Source organism: Pituophis catenifer, unplaced genomic scaffold, assembly GCF_029215685.1.
Source record: "Pituophis catenifer annectens isolate HBS135680 unplaced genomic scaffold, rPitCat1.0.hap2 SCAF_10, whole genome shotgun sequence".
In the NCBI taxonomy this organism is placed as follows: domain Eukaryota; kingdom Metazoa; phylum Chordata; class Lepidosauria; order Squamata; family Colubridae; genus Pituophis; species Pituophis catenifer.
The window spans coordinates 10,417,317-10,439,595 of record NW_027256890.1 but is presented as its reverse complement, the minus strand read 5'-3'; the positions used below and the strand labels follow the sequence as shown (position 1 = coordinate 10,439,595).

General features: G+C 41.6%; 2 protein-coding genes across 2 annotated transcripts in view; both read left to right on the top strand.

The window, feature by feature from the left end:
* The window catches only part of LOC139322104 (immunoglobulin lambda-1 light chain-like), a 526,174-nt gene that overhangs the window by 374,191 nt on the left and 129,704 nt on the right, over window positions 1-22,279 (top strand). The window lies entirely within an intron of this gene.
* Window positions 17,344-21,108, top strand: LOC139322070 (uncharacterized). Its single transcript, XM_070951050.1, has 4 exons — window positions 17,344-17,380; window positions 17,540-17,854; window positions 19,259-19,360; window positions 20,795-21,108. The coding sequence occupies exons 1-4, from the start codon at window positions 17,344-17,346 to the stop codon at window positions 21,106-21,108; spliced, it is 768 nt and encodes a 255-aa protein (XP_070807151.1).

Genomic DNA, 22,279 nt, shown 5'->3' with positions numbered 1-22,279 from the left:
CTATGCAAATGTCTTCTCACCCACCAATTGACCAATCTACTTTGACCGGATTGGTTAGTCTTTGAAGAGGGAGGCTCATAAAATCAAGGAAAGCCAATCAGTTGATCTATATTTGCATGGACCTTTCTTCAGCTCTAGGAGGACTTAAGTAGGAAGGTAGAAGGATCCCAGGTAGATATTCTTTGGTTTTGGAAAGGGAGACTTTTTTGAAGGAAAGCACCATGGCCCTGGACACTGGTTTTCCTTTCCCTTCTCAGTTATTTCTCATGTAAGTACTGTATGTGGAGGACCACTTCTTAAACTGCCCAGTAAACACTCTCTAGTTTGTGCAATATAAAACCCAATCTGATCCATCCAAATGGTGGTTCTGGAGCCATAATAAAACAAATCTTCATTATTTCCTCCTTTTTTCCTCACTTTCTAAAGGCGGTCACTTCCACAGCACCACCTTGACTCAGGCTGCCTCCCAGTCTGGATCTCCAGGATTGACAATTAAACTCTCCTGTGCCATTAGTAGCAACCCAAACAACATTGGCTGGCTTCAGCAGAGATCTGGGGAAGCCCCTCGCTTTGTGCAATATGATGGTGGCAGCAGAGGAGAAGGGATCCCAGACCGATTCACGGGCAACCCGATCAGGCAACAACGGCTACTTAACCATCACCAACCTTCAGGCTGAGGATGAGGCTGATTATCACTGTTGCATGTGGTATAGCAATACGTTCCCACAGTGAGACAATCTAATGGGGAACTGAGACAAAACCTTCTTCTTCGCAGAGCAGCGAGTTGCTCAAAGGTTGCGTTGGTCTTTTCTTTGGCCTAATGGAAGTGCCTCACAGGCCATACAAGGAAGACATCCATTTTGCAGAACAATAATCAGTTTGCAGGAAGACAAAACAAAACATCCCATTTTTTTTTTTTGTCCCAGCATTAAAACAATAGCTGCAAACATAGAATAATATATTGTTACATACTTTATACCTCTCACTTTTTTTTAAAGTAAGCTGTTGATTTCATTCTCTGCCTTGACATATTTCAGTTGCACAATTATCCTCAGCCTATGAGCAAAAAATAAATAAAAAATTGGACAAATCAATTCTTTAATCAAGAAGATTAATTTTCATCATTACAGGTTTCTGGAAAGTTCCTTTCCTTTCCTTTCCTTTCCTTTCCTTTCCTTTCCTTTCCTTTTCCTTTCCTTTCCTTTCCTTTCCTTTCCTTTCCCTTCCCTTTCCTTTCCTTTCCTTTCCTTTCCTTTCCTTCTTCCTTTCCTTTCCTTCCCTTTCCTTTCCTTTCCTTTCCTTTCCTTTCCTTCTTCCTTCCTTTCCTTCCTTTCCTTTCCTTTCCTTTCCTTTCCTTTCCCTTTCATTTCCTTTTCCTTTCCTTTCTTTCCTTTCCTTTTCCTTTCCTTTCCTCCCCTCCTTTCTCTTCTTTTTCTTCTCTCTTCCCTCTCTCCTCTCCTCTCCACTCCCTTCTTCTTCCCTTCCCTTCCATTCCCTACACTTCTTTCATTCTCCTATAATTAAGCTTCAGTTGTGCCATTTTAAGCGCTATACACATAGAACAATACTGTGGGGATTAGGTGTTCACCAGAGTGATGGCACAAGGGGAAAAACTGTCCCTGAGTCTAGTTGTTTTGGCATGTAATACCCTATAGTGCCATCCCGAGGGTAAGAGTTGAAACAGTTGATGTCCAGGATGTGAGGGGTCTGCAGATATTTTCTCAGCCCTAATTCTCACCTGCACAATAGGCATGTCCTCTATGGAAGGCAGGCTGGTTAAATTGTTTTTTCTGCAATTTAACTATCTGTTGTACCTGCCCTGTTTACCTGCTGTACCAAACCAGACAGCTTGGAAAGAATCTTCTCCCGTTGGCCAATGAACTCCAGTAAGGAAAAATAGTAGTTCTGAACTGAATTCCGTCCAGCTTTCCACCAGGTGGGGAAGAGAAAGGAAATCTCCTGGAATCCCTGCAGATTTTTGCTTTTGCTGATCGAAGGGTTGTTCCCCCGACGTTTCATTAAATTCATGTTTCCTTCACTCCCTTCAGCCAATGAGGCACTTGGAGATTTGCATGAGCTTTTGGTACAGAGCTTAAGAGAGAATCAGGAAATGAAGGCCACCAAAACTTTGGATCACAACGAAGTTGGAGCTTTCTCCCCTTCATTTTCTCCATCATGCTGTGGACTCTGCTGCTACTTTTCTTCTTTTACTCTCCAGGTGAAATCAAATACCCACATTGGCTGTTTTCTTATTCTGTGCAATCCTATTTGCTTCAGTTTCCCATCTTTGATAGTGTCATAATGTAGATATTCTTTCTCCAGGTATCACGGTCAAGTACAGCATGAGTCAGGAACCTTACCAACTCTGCATCTCTTGGAAAACCAGCAACTCTCTCCTGCAACATGAGCAGTGGCTTCCTACTTTACTTACTTTGCGTGGTACCAACAAAAGGGAGGGGAAAGACCCAAATTTCTCCTGTATTATAATACAACTTCCAGAGAGACAAAATTTGGCCCAGAGGATTCTGGTCATTTCTCTGCTTCTACAAACACCCCCAAGGAAATTGCTTTCTTGACCATCAACAACGTGCAGGCAAAGGATGAAGGGGACTATTATTGTGGTGATACCAGACACAGTGAAGAACCTCAGAGAGGAGGTCTGAACATAAACCTCCTTTGAGGAAGTTTTCATGCATCACAACCCCAAACTTTGACACTCTACTGTGTTACCGACATCTCCTTAGCATTGGGATCAATCTAAGAATGACTTTGAAGTCTGATGTTCCAATTCTAGATAAAAGACAAGAGAGTTCCATTCATTGGAACACCATCAAAGCCACAGAAAGGATCATTGAGTTTCTTCCCCTATATTTCTACCTCTCATACCTGCATGATTTTCTCTGGACCACCAGGTGACCCACCTCAACCAAGAATGAAGGACATTAAAGAACCGGATTTGCTCTGTGAGGGAAAGAGGGGAACTTTCAACAAATTTGGGGCTAGGGATAACTTTCCTCTCTGAAATATGTTTTGAATGGGGAGAAGGTGCCCCCCAGGTATGGTGACAGGATAGGACAGCAGGGGGTGCCACCTTCCTAGAAATCTTCTGCCACCACTCCTGAAACTCTCCCCTGTGCAACAGGAGTGAAAAAATTACACCAGCTGCAAAAGACTTCATGCAGAACTCAAGAAAAGGAAAGAGAATCAGGTTGTATAAAGTGTTTCTGACATTGGAGTTGTAATTTAGAGGAAGTAAATATAAGGAGAGAATGGGACACTTTACAACCAAACACAATTACAATAAAACAGTTTCAACAAAAACATCTTTTGTTGCCCTTGTGTTGCAGGACAAATATACTGTCCAACCCAGGCGAAACAGACTGAATTTGTCCCATTGAGGTCCCACATTATGATCAAAAACCTTCATAAAGGCATCTTCTTAAGACTTTCCTCTATGCAAATGTCTTCTCCACCAATTGACCAATCTACTTTGACCGGATTGGTTAGTCTTTGAAGAGGGAGGCTCATAAAATCAAGGAAAGCCAATCAGTTGATCTATATTTGCATGGACCTTTCTTCAGCTCTAGGAGGACTTAAGTAGGAAGGTAGAAGGATCCCAGGTAGATATTCTTTGGTTTTGGAAAGGGAGACTTTTTTGAAGGGAAAGCACCATGGCCTGGACACTGGTTTTTCCTTTCCCTTCTCAGTTATTTCTCATGTAAGTACTGTATGTGGAGGACCACTTCTTAAACTGCCCAGTAAACACTCTCTAGTTTGTGCAATATAAAACCCAATCTGATCCATCCAAATGGTGGTTCTGGAGCCATAATAAAACAAATCTTCATTATTTCCTCCTTTTTTCCTCACTTTCTAAAGGCGTCACTTCACAGCCCACCTTGACTCAGGCTGCCTCCCAGTCTGGATCTCCAGGATTGACAATTAAACTCTCCTGTGCCATTAGTAGCAACCCAAACAACATTGGCTGGCTTCAGCAGAGATCTGGGGAAGCCCCTCGCTTTGTGCAAATATGATGGTGGCAGCAGAGGAGAAGGGATCCCAGACCGATTCACGGCAACCCGATCAGGCAACAACGGCTACTTAACCATCACCAACCTTCAGGCTGAGGATGAGGCTGATTATCACTGTTACATGTGGTATAGCAATACGTTCCACAGTGAGACAATCTAATGGGGAACTGAGACAAAAACCTTCTTCTTCGCAGAGCAAGCGAGTTGCTCAAAGGTTGCGTTGGTCTTTCTTTGGCCTAATGGAAGTGCCTCACAGGGCCATACAAGGAAGACATCCATTTTGCAGAACAATAATCAGTTTGCAGGAAGACAAAACAAAACATCCCATTTTTTTTTTTGTCCCAGCATTAAAACAATAGCTGCAAACATAGAATAATATATTGTTACATACTTTATACCTCTCACTTTTTTTTAAAGTAAGCTGTTGATTTCATTCTCTGCCTTGACATATTTCAGTTGCACAATTATCCTCAGCCTATGAGCAAAAAATAAATAAAAAATTGGACAAATCAATTCTTTAATCAAGAAGATTAATTTTCATCATTACAGGTTTCTGGAAAGTTCCTTTCCTTTCCTTTCCTTTCCTTTCCTTTCCTTTCCTTTCCTTTCCTTTCCTTTCCTTTCCTTTCCCTTCCTTTCCTTTTTTTCCTTTCCTTTCCTTTCCTTTTCCTTTCCTTTCCTTTCCTTTTCCTTTTCCTTTCCTTCCTTTCCTTTCCTTTCCTTTCCTTTCCTTCCTTTCCTTCCTTTCCTTTCCTTTCACTTTTCCTTTCCTTTTCCTTTCCTTTCCTTTCCTTTCCTTTCCTTTCCTTTCCTCCCCTCCTTTTCTCTTCTTTTCTTCTCTCTTCCCTCTCTCCTCTCCTCTCCACTCCCTTCTTCTTCCCTTCCCTTCCATTCCCTACACTTCTTTCATTCTCCTATAATTAAGCTTCAGTTGTGCCATTTTAAGCGCTATACACATAGAACAATACTGTGGGGATTAGGTGTTCACCAGAGATGATGGCACAAGGGGAAAAAACTGTCCCTGAGTCTAGTTGTTTTGGCATGTAATACCCTATAGTGCCATCCCGAGGGTAAGAGTTGAAACAGTTGATGTCCAGGATGTGAGGGGTCTGCAGATATTTTCTCAGCCCCTAATTCTCACCTGCACAATAGGCATGTCCTCTATGGAAGGCAGGCTGGTTAAATTGTTTTTTTCTGCAATTTAACTATCTGTTGTACCTGCCCTGTTTACCTGCTGTACCAAACCAGACAGCTTGGAAAGAATCTTCTCCCGTTGGGCCAATGAACTCCAGTAAGGAAAAATAGTAGTTCTGAACTGAATTCCGTCCAGCTTTCCAAACCAGGTGGGGAAGAGAAAGGAAATCTCCTGGAATCCCTGCAGATTTTTGCTTTTGGCTGATCGAAGGGTTGTTCCCCCGACGTTTCAATTAAATCATGTTTCCTTCACTCCCTTCAGCCAATGAGGCACTTGGAGATTTGCATGAGCTTTTGGTACAGAGCTTAAGAGAGAATCAGGAAATGAAGGCCACCAAAACTTTGGATCACAACAAAGTTGGACCTTCCACCCCTTCATTTTCTCCATCATGCTGTGGACTCTGCTGCTACTTTTCTTCTTTTACTCTCCAGGTGAAACCAAATACCCACCTTGGCTGTTTTCTTCTTCTGTGCAATTCTGTTTGCTTCAGTTTCCCATCTTTGATAGTGTCATAATGTAGATATTCTTCCTCCAGGTATCACGGTCAAGTACAGCATTAGTCAGGAACCTTACCACTCTGCATCTCTTGGAAAACCAGCAACTCTCTCCTGCAACATCAGCAGTGGCTTCTACTTTAATTACTTCTCATGGTACCAACAAAAGGAAGAGGAAAGACCCAGATTTCTCCTGTATTATAATACAACCACCAGAGAAACAAAATTTGGCCCAGAGGCGTCTGGTCATTTCTCTGCTTCTACAAACACCCCCAAGAAAACGGCTTTCTTAACCATCAACAATGTGCAGGGAAAGGATGAAGGGAACTATTACTGTTATATTGGGTAACACAGTGAGGAACATCAAAGAGGAACTTAATCAAAAACCTGCCTAACTTCAAGGCCTCCACATAACACCACCCACATTTCAACCCTCTTCTCTGTTGAGAAGATGTCTCCATCAATCACGCCGAGCAATGCCTCTGAACTCCGCTATTCCAATTCCAAGGCAAGAGAGTCCCAGTCATGGATCATCACCAAAGCCATAGGAAAGTTATGTGCTTTCCTCCTCTACTTTTCTGCCACAAATGATTGCATAATTTTCTCTGCACTCCCGGGTGACCCACCTCAATCAGGTGTGAAGGACATTAAAGAACCTGATTTGCTCTGAGAGGGAAAGAGGGAACCTTGAACAAATTTGGGACTGGAGCCACCACTCTCTGAAATGTATTTTGGATGGAAGAACATACAGGTCCCCCATTTATGGTCATGGGACTCGACAGCAGAGGGTGCTACCCTCCTAGAACATCTGCCATCACTCCTGAAACTCTCCTCTGTGCAACAGACTGATCAATTTCACCAGCTGCAAAATACTTCATGCAGATCTCAAGAAAGGAAAGAGAATTAGGTTGTATAAACAGTTTGCGACATCGGAGGTGTACTTTAGAGGAAGTAAATTTAAGGAGAGAATGGGATGCTTTTTATGTACTATCAAAGCACAATTACACAATTTCAACAAAGACACCATTCACTGCCCTTTTGTTTCGGACCAAAAGTGATGTCCAAGGCAATCTGATTGAATTTGTCCTGCTCAGGTCCTACATTATTTATTTATCTATCTATCTATCTATTTATGTATTTATTTATTTATTTATTTATTTATTTATTTATTATTATTATTTATTTATTTATTTATTATTTGTCAAGAACTTATTTGGTAATAAGTATAAGCATGGATTGGATACATAAAATATGTACAAATAGAAGAAACATTAGGACAGGGACGGTAGGCACGCTGGTGCATGCCCCTTACAGACCTCTTAGGAATGGGGTGAGGTCAACAGTAGACAGTTTTAGGTTAAAATTTTGGGGTTTTGGCATGAAACCACATAGTCAGGCAGTGTATTCCAGGCATTGACCACTCTGTTGCTGAAGTCATATTTTCTACCATCGAGTTTGGTGTGGTTTACCTTAAGTTTGTATCTATTGTATGCTCGTGTATTGTTGTGGTGGAAGCTGAAGTAGTCATTGACAGACAGGACATTGTAGCAGATAATTTTATGAGCTACGCTTACTCATACCAAAGGCGGCGTAGTTCTAAGTTTTTTAAGACCAGAATTTCAAGTCTGGTGGCATAAGGTATTTTGTCGTGAGTAGCAGAGTAGAGGACACGTTCAATTGTCTTAATGTCCGATATGCAGTGCAGGTTCCAGACAGATGAGCTGTATTCGAGAATTTGTATAAATTCTGACTTTGTATAAATATACAAAAGTATGAAGGCTATTGCTTGACGCATTGTAAGCCGCCCTGAGTCTCTGGAGAAGGGTGGCATATAAAACAAATTAAAAAAAAAATTGATCTAGCAAATGTTTTGTAAGCTCTGGTTAGTAGTGTGATGTTACCGGAGAAGAAAAAAAATGACCGAAAACCTGAATAAAGTCATCTTCTTAAGACTTCCCTCTATGCAAATGTCTTCTCCATTAGTTGACCAATCTACTTTGGTCAAATGGATTAGTCTTAAAATGGGGCAGCTCATAAAATCAAGGAAGGCCAATCAGTGTGTCTTTATTTGCATGGACTTCTTCCATTCTAGGAGGACTTAAGTAAGAAGGCAGAAGGATCCCAGGTAGATATTCTTTGGTTTTGGAAAGGGAAACTGTTTGAAGGAAAGCATCATGGCCTGGACACTGGTTTTCCTTTCCCTTCTTACTTATTTCTCATGTAAGTATGTCGAGAACCTCTTGCAAAATAAAATATCCAATAAAAACTTTCTGGTCTGCACAATATAAAATCTAATATGGTCCATCCAAATGATGGTTCTGAGATTTTTGGACGCCCAGATAATATAACAAATTATCATTTCCTCTTTTTCCCTCCCTTTGTAAAGGCGTCACTTCACAGCCCACCTTGACTCAGCCTGCCTCCCAGTCTGGATCTCCAGGATTGACAATTAAACTTTCCTGTGCCATCAGCAGCAATCCAAACACCATTTACTGGCTTCAGCAGAGATCTGGGGAAGCCCCTCGCTTTGTGCACTGTGATGGCTGCAGCAGAGGAGAAGGGATCCCAGACCGATTCACGGCAACCCGATCAGGCAACAACGGCTACTTAACTATCACCAACCTTCAGGCTGAAGACGAGGCTGATTATCACTGTTACATGTGGTATAGCAGTGGTGGAAGGTTCCACAGTGAGACAATCTAATGGGGAACTGAGACAAAAAACCTTCTTCCTTCGCAGAGCAGTGAGTTGCTCAAAGGTTGCGTTGGTCTTTCTTTGGCCTAATGGAAGTGCCTCACAGGCCATTTCTTCCAGGAAATTATCAAGCAAAGCATCCATTTTGCAGAACAATAATCAGTTTGATTTGCAGGAAGACAAGACAAAACAGCCCACATTGTTTTGTCCCAGCATTAAAACAATAGTTGCAAACATAGAGTAATATATTCCCAAATACTTTATACCTCTCACTGTTTTTTAGTAAGCCGTTGTTTTCATTCTCTACCTTAACATATTTCAGTTGCATAATTATGCTCAGCCTATGAGCAAAAAATAAATAAAAAATTGGACAAATGAATTCTTTAATCAAGAAGATTAACTTTCATCATTGCAGGTTTCAGGAAAATTCCTTTCCTTTCCTTTCCTTTCCTTTCCTTTCCTTTCCTTTCCTTTCCTTTCCTTTCCTTTCCTTTCCTTTCCTTTCCTTTCCTTTCCTTTCCTTTCCTTCCCTTTCCTTTCCTCTCCTCTCCTCTCCTCTCCTCTCCTCTCCTCTCCTTTCCTTTCCTTCCCTTCCCTTCCCTTCCTCTCCTCCTTTTCTCTTCTTTTCTTGTCTCTTCCTTTTCTCCTCTCCTCTCCCTTCTCCTCTCCTCTCCTCTCCTCTCCTCTCCTCTCCTCTCCCTTCTCCTCCTCTCCTCTCCTCTCCTCTCCTCTCCTCTCCTCTCCTCTCCTCTCCTCTCCTCTCCTCTCCTCTCCCTTTCTCCTTTCCTTCCCTTCCCTTCCCTTCCCTTCTTTCCTTCTCCCATAATTAAGCTTCAGTTGTGCCATTTTAAGTGCTATTCACATAGAACAATACTATACAGATTAGCTGTTCACCAGAGTGATGGCACAAGGGGAAAAACTGTCCCTGAGTCTAGTTGTTTTGGCATGCAATGCCCTGTAGCGCCATCCCGAGGGGAGGAGTTGAAACAATTGATGTCCAGGATGTGAGGGGTCTGCAGATATTTTCTCAGCCCTAATTCTCACCTGCACAATAGGCATGTCCTCTATGGAAGTCAGACTGGTTAAATTGTTTTTTTCTGCAATTTAACTATCTGTTGTACCTGCCCTGTTTACTTGCTGTACCAAACCAGACAGCTTGGAAAGAATCTTCCCCCGTTGGCCAATGAACTCCAGTAAGGAAAAATGGTAGTTCTGAATTCTATTCCGTCCAGCTTTCCAACCAGGTGGGGAAGAGAAAGGAAATCTCCTGGAATCCCTGCAGATTTTTGCTTTTGCTGATCGAAGGGTTGTTCCCCCGACGTTTCATTAAATCATGTTTCCTTCACTCCCTTCAGCCAATGAGGCACTGGAGATTTGCATGAGCTTTTGGTACAGAGCTTAAGAGAGAATCAGGAAGTGAGGGCCACCAAAGCTTTGGATCACAACGAAGTTGGACCTTCCACTCCTTCATTTTCTCCATCATGCTGTGGACTCTGCTGCTACTTTTCTTCTTTTACTCTCCAGGTGAAACCAAATACACACCTTGCCTGTTTTCTTCTTCTGGGAAATCCTGTTTGCTTCAGTTTCCCATCTTTGATAGTGTCATAATGTAGATATTCTTTTTCCAGGTATCATGGTCAAGTACAGCATGAGTCAGGAACCTTACCACTCTGCATCTCTTGGAAAACCAGCAACTCTCTCCTGCAACATGAGCAGTGGCTTCTACTTTACTTACTTTGCGTGGTACCAACAAAAGGGAGGGGAAAGACCCAAATTTCTCCTGTATTATAATACAACTTCCAGAGAGACAAAATTTGGCCCAGAGGCTTCTGGTCATTTCTCTGCTTCTACAAACACCCCCAAGGAAATTGCTTTCTTGACCATCAACAACGTGCAGGCAAAGGATGAAGGGGACTATTATTGTGGTGATACCAGTCACAGTGAAGAACCTCAGAGAGGAGGCTGAACATAAACCTCCTTTGAGGAAGTTTTCATGCATCACAACCCAAACTTTGACACTCTACTGTGTTACCGACATCTCCTTAGCATTGGATCAACCTAAGAATGACTTTGAAGTCTGATGTTCCAATTCTAGATAAAAGACAAGAGAGTTCCATTCATGGAACACCATCAAAGCCACAGAAAGATCATTGAGTTTCTTCCCCTATATTTCTACCTCTCATACCTGCATGATTTTCTCTGGACCACCAGGTGACCCACCTCAACCAAGAATGAAGGACATTAAAGAACCGGATTTGTTCTGAGAGGAAAAGAGGGAACTTTCAACAAATTTGGGACTGGGGGCAAGTTCCTCTGAAATATATTTTGAATGGGAGAAGGTGCCCCCCAGGTATGGTGACAGGATAGGACAGCAGTGGGTGCCACCTTCCTAGAAACCTTCTGCCACCACTTCTGAAACTCTCCTCTGTGCAACAGACTGAAAAAATTACACCAGCTGCAAAAGACTTCATGCAGAACTCAAGAAAGGAAAGAGAATTAGGTTGCATAAAGAGTTTGTGACATCGGAGGTATTATTCAGCAAAAGTAAATAAAAGGAGAGAATGGGATACTTTTTACAGCCAAAACACAATTACAGCAGAACAGTTTCAACAAAAACACCTTTTCTCGTAGGGCAAATGTGGTGTCCAAGGCAATGTGTCCCATTGACGTCCTGTATTATGACCAAAAACCTAAAGAAAGGCATCTTCTTAAGACTTGCCTCCATGCAAATGTCTTCTCCACTAATTGACCAATCTACTTTGACCTGATTGGCTAGTCTTTGAAGAGGGTGTCTCATAAAATCAGGGAAAGCCAATCAGGTTGCCTTTATTTGCATGGACCTTTCTTCAATTCTAGGAGGACTTAAGTAAGAAGGTTTTGTCTCTGGGTGTTTCATGAAATACTGTTTTCTTCACTCCTTCTGGCCAATGAGCTCCATGGATATTTGCATGAGCTTGTAGGGCAGAGCTAAATATAGACTGAGAAGTGAGGGCCATCAAAGTCCTCTGGTTTTGGATCACAACGATCTACCTCCCCTTCATTTTCTCCATCATGGTGTGGACTCTGCTGCTACTTCTCTTCTCTTACTCTCCAGGTGAACTCAAACACCCAACTTGGGTATTTTTTCACAAGGGGCAATCCCGTTTGCTTCAGTTTACCATCTTTTTTAAAAAAAATTGATTTATATGCCGCCCTTCTCCAGAGACTCAGGGCGGCTTATAGTGCGTTAAGCAATGGCCTTCATACTTTTGTATATTTTATACAAAGTCAGCTTATTGCCCCCACAAACCGGGTCCTCATTTTACCTACCTTAGAAAGGATGGAAGGATGAGTCAACCTTGAGCCTGGTGGGATTTGAACTTGCAGTAATTGCAGGCAGCTGAATGTTAATAACAGTTAATAACACTGCTTTAGTCTGCTGAGCCACCAGAGCTCTTTGAAGGGTTTTTAATAGTGATTTTTCTCCTTTCAGGTGCAATGTCTAAATTCACGTTGACTCAAGAACCTTATATTTCTGCATCTCCTGGAGAAGCAGCCAAACTCTCCTGCAATATTAGCAGTGGAAAGTACTTTGGTACCTTCTCATGGTACCAGCAACAGGGAGGAGAAAGGCCCAGATTTCTGCTGTATTATAATACAACCTCCAGAGAGACAAAATTTGGGCCTGAGGCTTCTGGTCATTTCTCTGCTTCTACAAACACCCCGAAGAAATCGGCTTTCTTAACCATCAACAATGTGCAGGCAAAGGATGAAGGGGACTATTACTGTTATATTGGGTAACACAGTGAGGAACATCAAAGAGGAACTTAATCAAAAACCTGCCTGACTTCAAGGCCTCCACATAACACCACCCACATTTCAACCCTCTTCTCTGTTGAGAAGATGTCTCCTTTGCATTACATCAATCACGCCGAGCAATGCCTCTGAATTCCGTTATTCTAATTCTAAGGCAAGAGAGTCCCAATCATGGATCATGAACAAAGCCACGGGAAAGTTATGTGCTTTCCTCCTCTACTTTTCTGCCACAACTGATTGCATAATTTTCTCTGCACACCCAGGTGACTCACCTCAACCAGGTGTGAAGGACATTAAAGAACATGATTTGCTCTGAGAACCTGAGGGAACCTTAAGCAAATTTGGGACTGGAGCCACCACTCTCTGAAATGTATTTTGGATGGAAGAACATACAGGTCCCCCATTTATGGTCACGGGACTCGACAGCAGAGGGTGCTACCCTCCTAGAACATCTGCCATCACTCCTGAAACTCTCCTCTGTGCAACAGACTGATCAATTTCACCAGCTGCAAAATACCTCATGCAGATCTCAAGAAAGGAAAGCGAATTAGGTTGTATAAACAGTTTGCGACATCGGAGGTGTACTTTAGAGGAAGTAAATTTAAGGAGAGAATGGGATGCTTTTTATGTACTATCAAAGCACAATTACACAATTTCAACAAAGACACCATTCACTGCCCTTTTGTTTCGGACCAAAAGTGATGTCCAAGGCAATCTGATTGAATTTGTCCTGCTCAGGTCCTACATTATTTATTTATTTATTTATTTATTTATTTATTTATTTATTTATTTATTTATTTATTTATTATTAATTTATTATTTATTATTTATTATTTATTTATTTATTTATTATTTATCAAGAACATATTTGGTAATAAGTATAAGCATGGATTGGATACATAAAATAGGTACAAATAGAAGAAACATTAGGACAGGGATGGTAGGCACGCTGGTGCATGCCCCTTACAGACCTCTTAGGAATGGGGTGAGGTCAACAGTAGACAGTTTTAGGTTAAAATTTTGGGGTTTTGGGAATGAAACCACAGAGTCAGGTAATGTATTCCAGGCATTGACCACTCTGTTGCTGAAGTCATATTTTCTACCATCGAGTTTGGTGCAGGTTACCTTAAGTTTGTACCTATTGTATGCTTGTGTATTGTTGTGGTGGAAGCTGAAGTAGTCATTGACAGACAGGACATTGTAGCAGATAATTTTATGAGCTACGCTTACTCATACCAAAGGCGGCGTAGTTTTAAGTTTTTTAAGACCAGAATTTCAAGTCTGGTGGCATAAGGTATTTTGTTGCAAGTAGCAGAGTGGAGGACACGTTCAATTGTCTTAATGTCCGATATGCAGTGCAGGTTCCAGACAGATGAGCTGTATTCGAGAATTTGTATAAATTCTGACTTTGTATAAATATACAAAAGTATGAAGGCTATTGCTTGACGCATTGTAAGCCGCCCTGAGTCTCTGGAGAAGGGCGGCATATAAATCAAATTTTTTTAAAAAAATTGATCTAGCAAATGTTTTGTAAGCTCTGGTTAGTAGTGTGATGTTACCGGAGAAGAAAAAAAATGACCGAAAACCTGAATAAAGTCATCTTCTTAAGACTTCCCTCTATGCAAATGTCTTCTCCATTCGTTGACCAATCTACTTTGGTCAAATGGATTAGTCTTAAAATGGGGCAGCTCATAAAATCAAGGAAGGCCAATCAGTGTGTCTTTATTTGCATGGACTTTTCTTCCATTCTAGGAGGACTTAAGTAAGAAGGCAGAAGGATCCCAGGTAGATATTCTTTGGTTTTGGAAAGGGAAACTGTTTGAAGGAAAGCATCATGGCCTGGACACTGGTTTTCCTTTCCCTTCTTACTTATTTCTCATGTAAGTATGTGGAGAACTTCTTGCAAAATAAAATAAACTATCTGCACAATATAAAATCTAATATGGTCCATCCAAATGATGGTTCTGAGATTTTTGGAGGTCCAGATAATATAACAAATTATTATTTCCTCTTTTCCCCTCCCTTTGTAAAGGCGTCACTTCACAGCCCACCTTGACTCAGTCTGTCTCTCAGTCTGGATCTCCAGGATTGACAATTAAACTCTCCTGTGCCATCAGCAGCAATCCAAGCACCATTCACTGGCTTCAACAGAGATCTGGGGAAGCTCCTCGCTTTGTGCAATATGATGGCGGCAGCAGAGGAGAAGGGATCCCAGACCGATTCACGGCAACCCGGTCAGGCAACAACGGCTACTTAACCATCACAAACCTTCAGGCTGAGGATGAGGCTGATTATCACTGTTACATGTGGTATAGCAATTCGTTCCACAGTGAGACAATCTAATGGGGAACTGAGACAAAAAACCTTCTTCCTTCACAGAACATGGAGTTGCTCAAAGATTGCGTTGGTCTTTCTTTGGACTAATGGAAGTGCCTTACAGGCCATTTCTTCCAGGAAATTATCAAGCAATACATCCATTTTGTAGTACAATTATCAATTTGATTTGCAGGAAGACAAGACAAAACTGTCAGAGGTAATTAGCTCCGTTACCTCCTGGGGTAATTGCCTGGATCGTGGCATTTCCTTGTGTATACCTTGAAAAATAAAACCGGAATACATCTTCTAATAAACTCATATTTGTTGTAAAGAAAATAAAACATCTAACTATCTAAAAATAATTAATGGTTACATTTTGATAAAGTTCATGCCAGCCACCTCTCTGTGGTCGGACTTCTTGGCAAGAGAAGAAAGAAAAGTGTGGAAGGAAGTGAAAGAATGTGGATATATGTAGCTTACTGATAACAAAGTTGGCAAGCTACGGAAAATCTGACAGTCCAGAAATAATGAGCTCAGCTGGTAAATACAAAAACGCAGTGACAAAAACAGCCCACATTTTTTTATCCCAGCATTAAAACAATAGCTGTAAACAAAGAGTAATATATTCCTACGTACTTTATACCTCTCACTGTTTTTTAGGAAGCTATTGATTTCATTCTCTACCTTGACATTTTTCAGTTCAACCATTATGCTTAGCCTATGAGCAAAATAAAAACATATTGAAGAAATCAATTCTTTAATCAAGAAGCTCCAAGATAAATTTTCACCATTGCAAGTTTTAGGAAAGTCTTTCTCCTTTCCATTATTTTCCTTTCCTTTCCTTTCCTTTCCTTTCCTTTCCTTTCCTTTCCTTTCCTTTCCTTTCCTTTCCTTTCCTTCCCTTTCCCTTTCCCTTTCCCTTTCCCTTTCCCTTTCCTTCATTCCTTTCCTTTCTTTTCCTTTCCTTCTTTCTTTTCCTTTCTTTTCTTTTCTTTTCTTTTCTTTTCCTTTCCTCTTTCCTCTTTCCTGAATCGTTCTTAATGCAAATGTCTTTTCCACTAATTGAATAGCCTACTTTGACCAGATTTTTTTTTTTTTAAATTTTGATTTATATGCCGCCCTTCTCCGGAGACTCAGGGCGGCTTACAATGTGCTCAGCAATAGCCTTCATCCTTTTGTATATTTATACAAAGTCAGCTTATTGCCCCCACAAACTGGGTCCTCAATTTACCTACCTTAGAAAGGATGGAAGGCTGAGTCAACCTTGAGCCTTGGCGAGATTCGAACCTGCAGTAATTGCAGGCAGCTGGTCTTAATAACCAGCTTAATAACAGGGTGCCTTAGACCACTGTACTACCAAAGGCTAGATTGGCTAGCCTTTGAAGAGGGAGGCTCATAAAATCAAAGAAAGCCAATCAGGTGACCTCTATTTGCATGGACTTTTCTTCCATTTTATGAGAACTTGAGTAAGAAGGCGGAAGGATCCCAGGTAGATATTCTTTGGTTTTAGGAAGGGAGACTTTTTGAAGGAAAGAACCATGACCTGGACACTGGTTTTCCTTTCCCTTCTTACTTATTTCTCTTGTAAGTACTGTATGTGGAGGACCACTTTTTAAACTCTCTAATAAAAACTCTTTTGTTTGCACAATATGAAATCCAATATGGTCTATCCAAAGGATTTTTCAGGGATTTTTGGAGACCCACACAATATTACAGGTCTTTATTGTTTCCTCTATTTTCCTCACTTTGTAAAGGTGTCACATCTCGAGTCACCTTGACTCAGCCTTCCTCCCAGTCTCTATCTCCAGGAGGAACAATTAAACTCTCCTGTACCATCTGCATCAACATTGGATCAACACTTGCATCAACATTGCATCAACACTCTTCTCTGTTGAGAAGATGTCTCCTTCGCATTACATCAATCACGCCGAGCAATGCCTCTGAACTCCGTTATTCCAATTCTAAGGCAAGAGAGTCCCAATCATGGATCATCACCAAAGCTACGGGAAAGTTATGTGCTTTCCCCCTCTACTTTTCTGCCACAACTGATTGCATAATTTTCTCTGCACACCCAAGTGACTCACCTCAACCAGGTGTGAAGGGCATGAAAGAACCTGATTTGCTCTGAGAGGGAAAGAGGGAAGCTTGAATAAATTTGGGATTGGAGCCACCATTCTCTGAAATATATTTTGGATGGAAGAACAAACAGGTCCCCCATTTATGGTCACAGGACTCGGCAGCAGAGGGTGCTACCCTCCTAGAACATCTGCCATCACTCCTTAAACTCTCCTCTGTGCAACAGACTGATCAATTTCACCAGCTGCAAAATACTTCATGCAGATCTCAAGAAAGGAAAGAGAATTAGGTTGTATAAACAGTTTGTGACATCAGAGGTGTACTTTAGAGGAAGTAAATTTAAGGAGAGAATGGGATGCTTTTAAATACAATCAAAGCACAATTACACAATTTCAACGAAGACACCATTCACTGCCCTTTTGTTTCGGACTAAATGTCATGTCCAAGGCAATCTGATTGAATTTGTTTTGCTCAGGTCCTACATTATGACCGAAAACCTGAATAAAGTCATCTTCTTAAGACTTCCCTCTATGCAAATGTCTTCTCCATTCGTTGACCAATCTACTTTGGTCAGATGGATTAATCTGAAAATGGGGCGGCTCATAAAATCAAGGAAAGCCAATCAATGTACTTATATTTGCATGGACCTTTCTTCCATTCTAGGAAGACTTAAGTAAGAATGTAGAAGGATCCCAAGTAGATATTCTCTGATTTTAGCAAGGGAGACTTTTTGAAGGAAAGCACCATGGCCTGGACACTGGTTTTCCTTTCCCTTCTTACTTATTTCTCATGTAAGTATGTGGAGAACCACTTCTAAAACTGTGTAATAAAAACTCTCTAATTTCCACACTATAAAATCCTATATGGTCCATCCAAAGGATGGTACTGGGTTTTTTGGAGGCCCAGATAATATAACAAATTAATATTTCTTTTATCTTTACCTTGTAAAGGCGCCACTTCCCAGCCCACCTTGACACAGCCTGCCTCCCAGTCTGGATCTCCAGGAGGGACAATTAAACTCTCCTGTGCCATTAGTAGCAATCCATACACCATTGGCTGGATTCAACAGAGATCTGGGGAAGCCCCTCACTTTGTGCACTGTGATGGCTGCAGCAGCAGAGGAGAAGGGATCCCAGACCGATTCACGGCAACCCGATCAGGCAACAATGGCTACTTAACCATCACCAACCTTCAGGCTGGAGACGAGGCTGATTATTACTGTCACATGTGGTATAGCAGTGGAAACGTGTTCCACAGTGAGACAATCTAATGGGGAACTGAGACAAAAACACAGAGACCTTCTTGTCTCTGTCTAAGTGGTTAGACCTCATGTTAATTACTAACTGGTGTTCTGGAAAAAAATTATACTGGTAAGAAGCAGAACAGAAAGGTCACCTGTCTGCCAATGTTGAACCACCAATCCATGCTCTTACCCAGATCGCCAGCTGCTGCCTGGTGCCCAAAGCAAGTTTATTAGGGCACATCCATTTCTGCTTGCGGCTTCTTCCAAATATGTAAACAAATGCTTAATCTGTGCTTATTATTTTTTTTAAGCCAAGGTCTTCATTTGAGTCTTTGATCTCTAAAATGGGTGAGGTCCATGTAAAATCTAAACTCAATTTGATTTTAGTTGTATGCTCATTAAATTTAATTTAATGCAGATAACCCTCAACCTACGACCATAACGGAGCCCTGAATTTTAGTCATAATTCTAGGTGATCCTTAAGATTGGACCTGATTTGGAGAACCCGGAAGTGGCGCGGCAGTACTGGCTGGGAAAAATGTTGGGCTCCGACGAGCTCGGCAAAATCCAGCCAGACTGGATTTATGTATTATCTATGTATTTTTACTGTTTGGCTGTTCACCGCCCTGAGTCCTTCGGGAGTAGGGCAGTATATAAATCAAATAAAGTAAGTAAGTAAGTAAGTAAGACGAACCGTCACTGGGGGGGGAAGGGTGTCTTTAGACCGAAGCTGTCCTGTAGTGACAGCAAAGAAAGAGAGGCAGCTCGGTGTCTAAAGAGGGACAGGCAAGTCCCTTGGATAGCCGAAAAACTCTCTCCGAGCCGGTTATGGGGGACAGCGATCAGAGTGAATCACCATGAAACTGGAGCCTCTGGAGCAAGTGATGTGCTCCTGCATCACTTGCTCCAGAGGCTCCAGTTTCATGGTGATTCACTCTGATCGCTGTCCCCCATAACCGGCTCGGAGAGAGTTTTTCGGCTATCCAAGGGACTTGCCTGTCCCTCTTTAGACACCGAGCTGCCTCTCTTTCTTTGCTGTCACTACAGGACAGCTTCGGTCTAAAGACACCCTTCCCCCCCCAGTGACGGTTCGTCTTACTTAGCAAAGATTTGGACAGAGTGTTGGTGTTGGGTGAATGATCGGCTAACCCACAGACAATGAAAAGAAAATTCTAAATATTTTCAACTACTAAACAATTACTAAAATCACCCCGACGTGGAAATTGCGGCTAAATAGCGGTGGATGGAGATGGCAGATGGAAAGAGAAAGTGAGAATGACAAGTGCACCATTCTCTTCTCTTACTGTCCAGGTGAACTCAAACATCCAACTTGGCTATTTTTTTCACACGGGACAATCCCGTTTGCTTCAGCTCCCCATTTTTGAAGGGTTTTCAATAGTGATTTTTCTCCTTTCAGGTGCAATGTCTAAATTCACATTGACTCAAGAACCTTATATTTCTGCATCTCCTGGAGAAGCAGCCAAACTCTCCTGCAATATTAGCAGTGGAAAGTACTTTGGTACCTTCTCATGGTACCAGCAACAGGGAGGAGAAAGGCCCAGATTTCTACTGAATTATAATACAACCTCCAGAGAGACAAAATTTGACCCTGAAGCTTCTGGTCATTTCTCTGCTTCTACAAACACCTATCAGAAAACTGCTTTCTTAATCATCAACAATGTGCAGGGAAAGGATGAAGGGAACTATTATTATGTTGGGTAACACAGTGAGGAACATGAAAGAGGAAAATCAAAAACCTGCCTGACTTCAAGGCCTCTAGGCATCACCATCCACATTTCAACACTCTTCTCTGTTGAGAAGATGTCTCCTTCTCATTATATCAATCACGCCAAGCAATGCCTCTAAACTTCGTTATTCCAATTCCAAGGCAAGAGAGTCCCAATCATAGATCATGAACAAAGCCACAGGAAAGTTATGTGCTTTCCTCCTCTACTTTTCTGCCACAAATGATTGCATAATTTTCTCTGCACACCCAGGTGATTCACCTCAACCAGGTGTGAAGGACATTAAAGAACATGATTTGATCTGAGAGGGAAAAAGGGAACCTTGAACAGATTAGGGACTGGGCCACCATTCTCTGAAACGTATTTTGGATGGAAGAATATACAGGTCCCCCATTTATGGTCATGGGACTCGACAGCAGAGGGTGCTACCCTCCTAGAAATGCACCAATCCAAACATCTGCCATCACTGAAACTCTCCTTTGTGCAACAGACTGATCAATTTCACCAGCTGCAAAATACTTCATGCAGATCTCAAGAAAGAAAAGAGAATTAGGTTGTATAAACAGTTTGTAACATTGGAGTTGTAGTTTAGAGGAATAAATATAAGGAAGGAATGGGATGCTTTTTATGTACAATCAAAGCACAATTTCAACAAAGACACTATTCACTGCCCTTTTGTTTCAGACCAAAAGTGATGTCCAATGGAATCTGATTGAATTTGTCCTGCTCAGGTACTACATTATAACTGAAAATCTAAATGAAGACATCTTCTTAAGACTTCCTTCTATGCAAATGTCTTCTCCAGTGATTGACCAATCTACTTTGATCAGTCTGAAAATGGGGCGGCTCATAAAATCAAGGAAAGCCAATCAGTGTGTCTTTATTTGCATGGACTTTTCTTCCATTCTAGAAAGACTTTAGTAAGAAGGTAGAAGGATCCCAGGTAGATATTCTTTGGTTTTAGGAAGGGAGGCTGTTTGAAGGAAAGCACCATGGCCTGGACACTGGTTTTCCTTTCTCTTCTTACTTATTTCTCATGTAAGTATGTGGAGGACCTCTTGCAAAATAAAATATCCAATAAAACCTTTCTGGTCTGCACAATATAAAATCTAATATGGTCCATCCAAAGGATGGTTCTGGGATTTTTGGAGGCCCAGATAATATAAGAAATCTTCATTATTTCCTCCTTTTTCCCCCTCTTTGTAAAGATGTCACTTCACAGCCCACCTTGACTCAGGCTGTCTCCTATTCTGCATCTCCAGGATTGACCATTAAACTCTCCTGTGCCATCAGTAGCAACCCAACTACTATTGGCTGGTTTCAACAGAGATCTGGAGAAGCTCCTCGGTTTGTGCACTATGATGGCAGCAGCAGCAGAGGACCAGGGATCCCAGACCGATTCACAGGAACCCGATCAGGCAACAACGGCTATTTAACCATCAGCAACCTTCAGGCTGAAGACGAGGCCGATTATTATTGCTTTATGTGGTATAGCCACACGTCCCACAGTCAGACAATCTAATGGGGAACTGTGTCAAGTATTTGCAAGCCATTGGCACATGTGTCATATAGACACCAGTGGAGGCAGAGAGTGTCTCCACCCCTATGTGGAAAGGAGGGGCTTACCCTGAGTATAAAACCCCCTCCAACCTTTTCCATCTTACGCTCTCTCCATCTCTCTCTTTTCATGTTTGTTCCTCATGAGACTTGATCTCTGTTGTACATAGTTAATATGATTTATCATATGAATAAATATGTTTAAGACATTTATTTATGCATCTGCCTCTGAACTCTTCTATGCTCCTGGGTGTTTCTACGATCCCAATTCCAGAGAATGGTAGCAGAGGATGGTTTTCATGTTTGTTCCTCATGAGACTTGATCTCTGTTGTACATAGTTAATATGATTTATCATATGAATAAATATGTTTAAGACATTTATTTATGCATCTGCCTCTGAACTCTTCTATGCTCCTGGGTGTTTCTATGATCCCAATTCCACAAACTGAGACATAAACCTTCTTCTTCTTTTGAAGAGCAGAGAGTTGCTCAAAGATTGTGTGGTCCTAATGAAAGGATGCTGCAGGCTGCCTCTTCCAGGCCGAGATTGACCAAGAGATCCATATTCCACAAGAAGAATCCAACTAAAACACAGAAACACAAGAACAGAATTCACTCTTTTGACCACAAAAGAATAAAATGATGGATGTAAAGAAATGTTAATACATTGGTTTCATTCCCTATGTTGACATTTTGCAGTTGAAAATAAGTGAGACGTTTTAATTAAAAAGTTCTAAGATGAATATTCCTCTTGCAGATCTAAGGCAGGTTCTCCTAATCCTTCCCTTCCCCGTGTCTCTCTCTTCTTGACTGCATCTACACCCCCCCCCAAAAAATGGGGCAAGCTGGTTTCTCAGAAGGTTTGTTGGTTTGCACATGACGTCCTTTGTTAATAGGGGAATAGAATTCATCCCCTGAATTTAGCATCGAGGAAATCATTAAACTCAGACATTCTTCTTGGAGAACTTCAGACGTAGCATGCTGGAGATAATTAAAGCCAAGCCAAGTCCTCTTCTGGGTAACGTTGTATGGAATCTAATTGGAAATGGAAGGACACAAAAGTGAGAGAGTCTTCCCATTGGCATTCCACGGTACCTGGAATTGTTAGAGATTGCCAGTTGATGGAGAGAAGTAA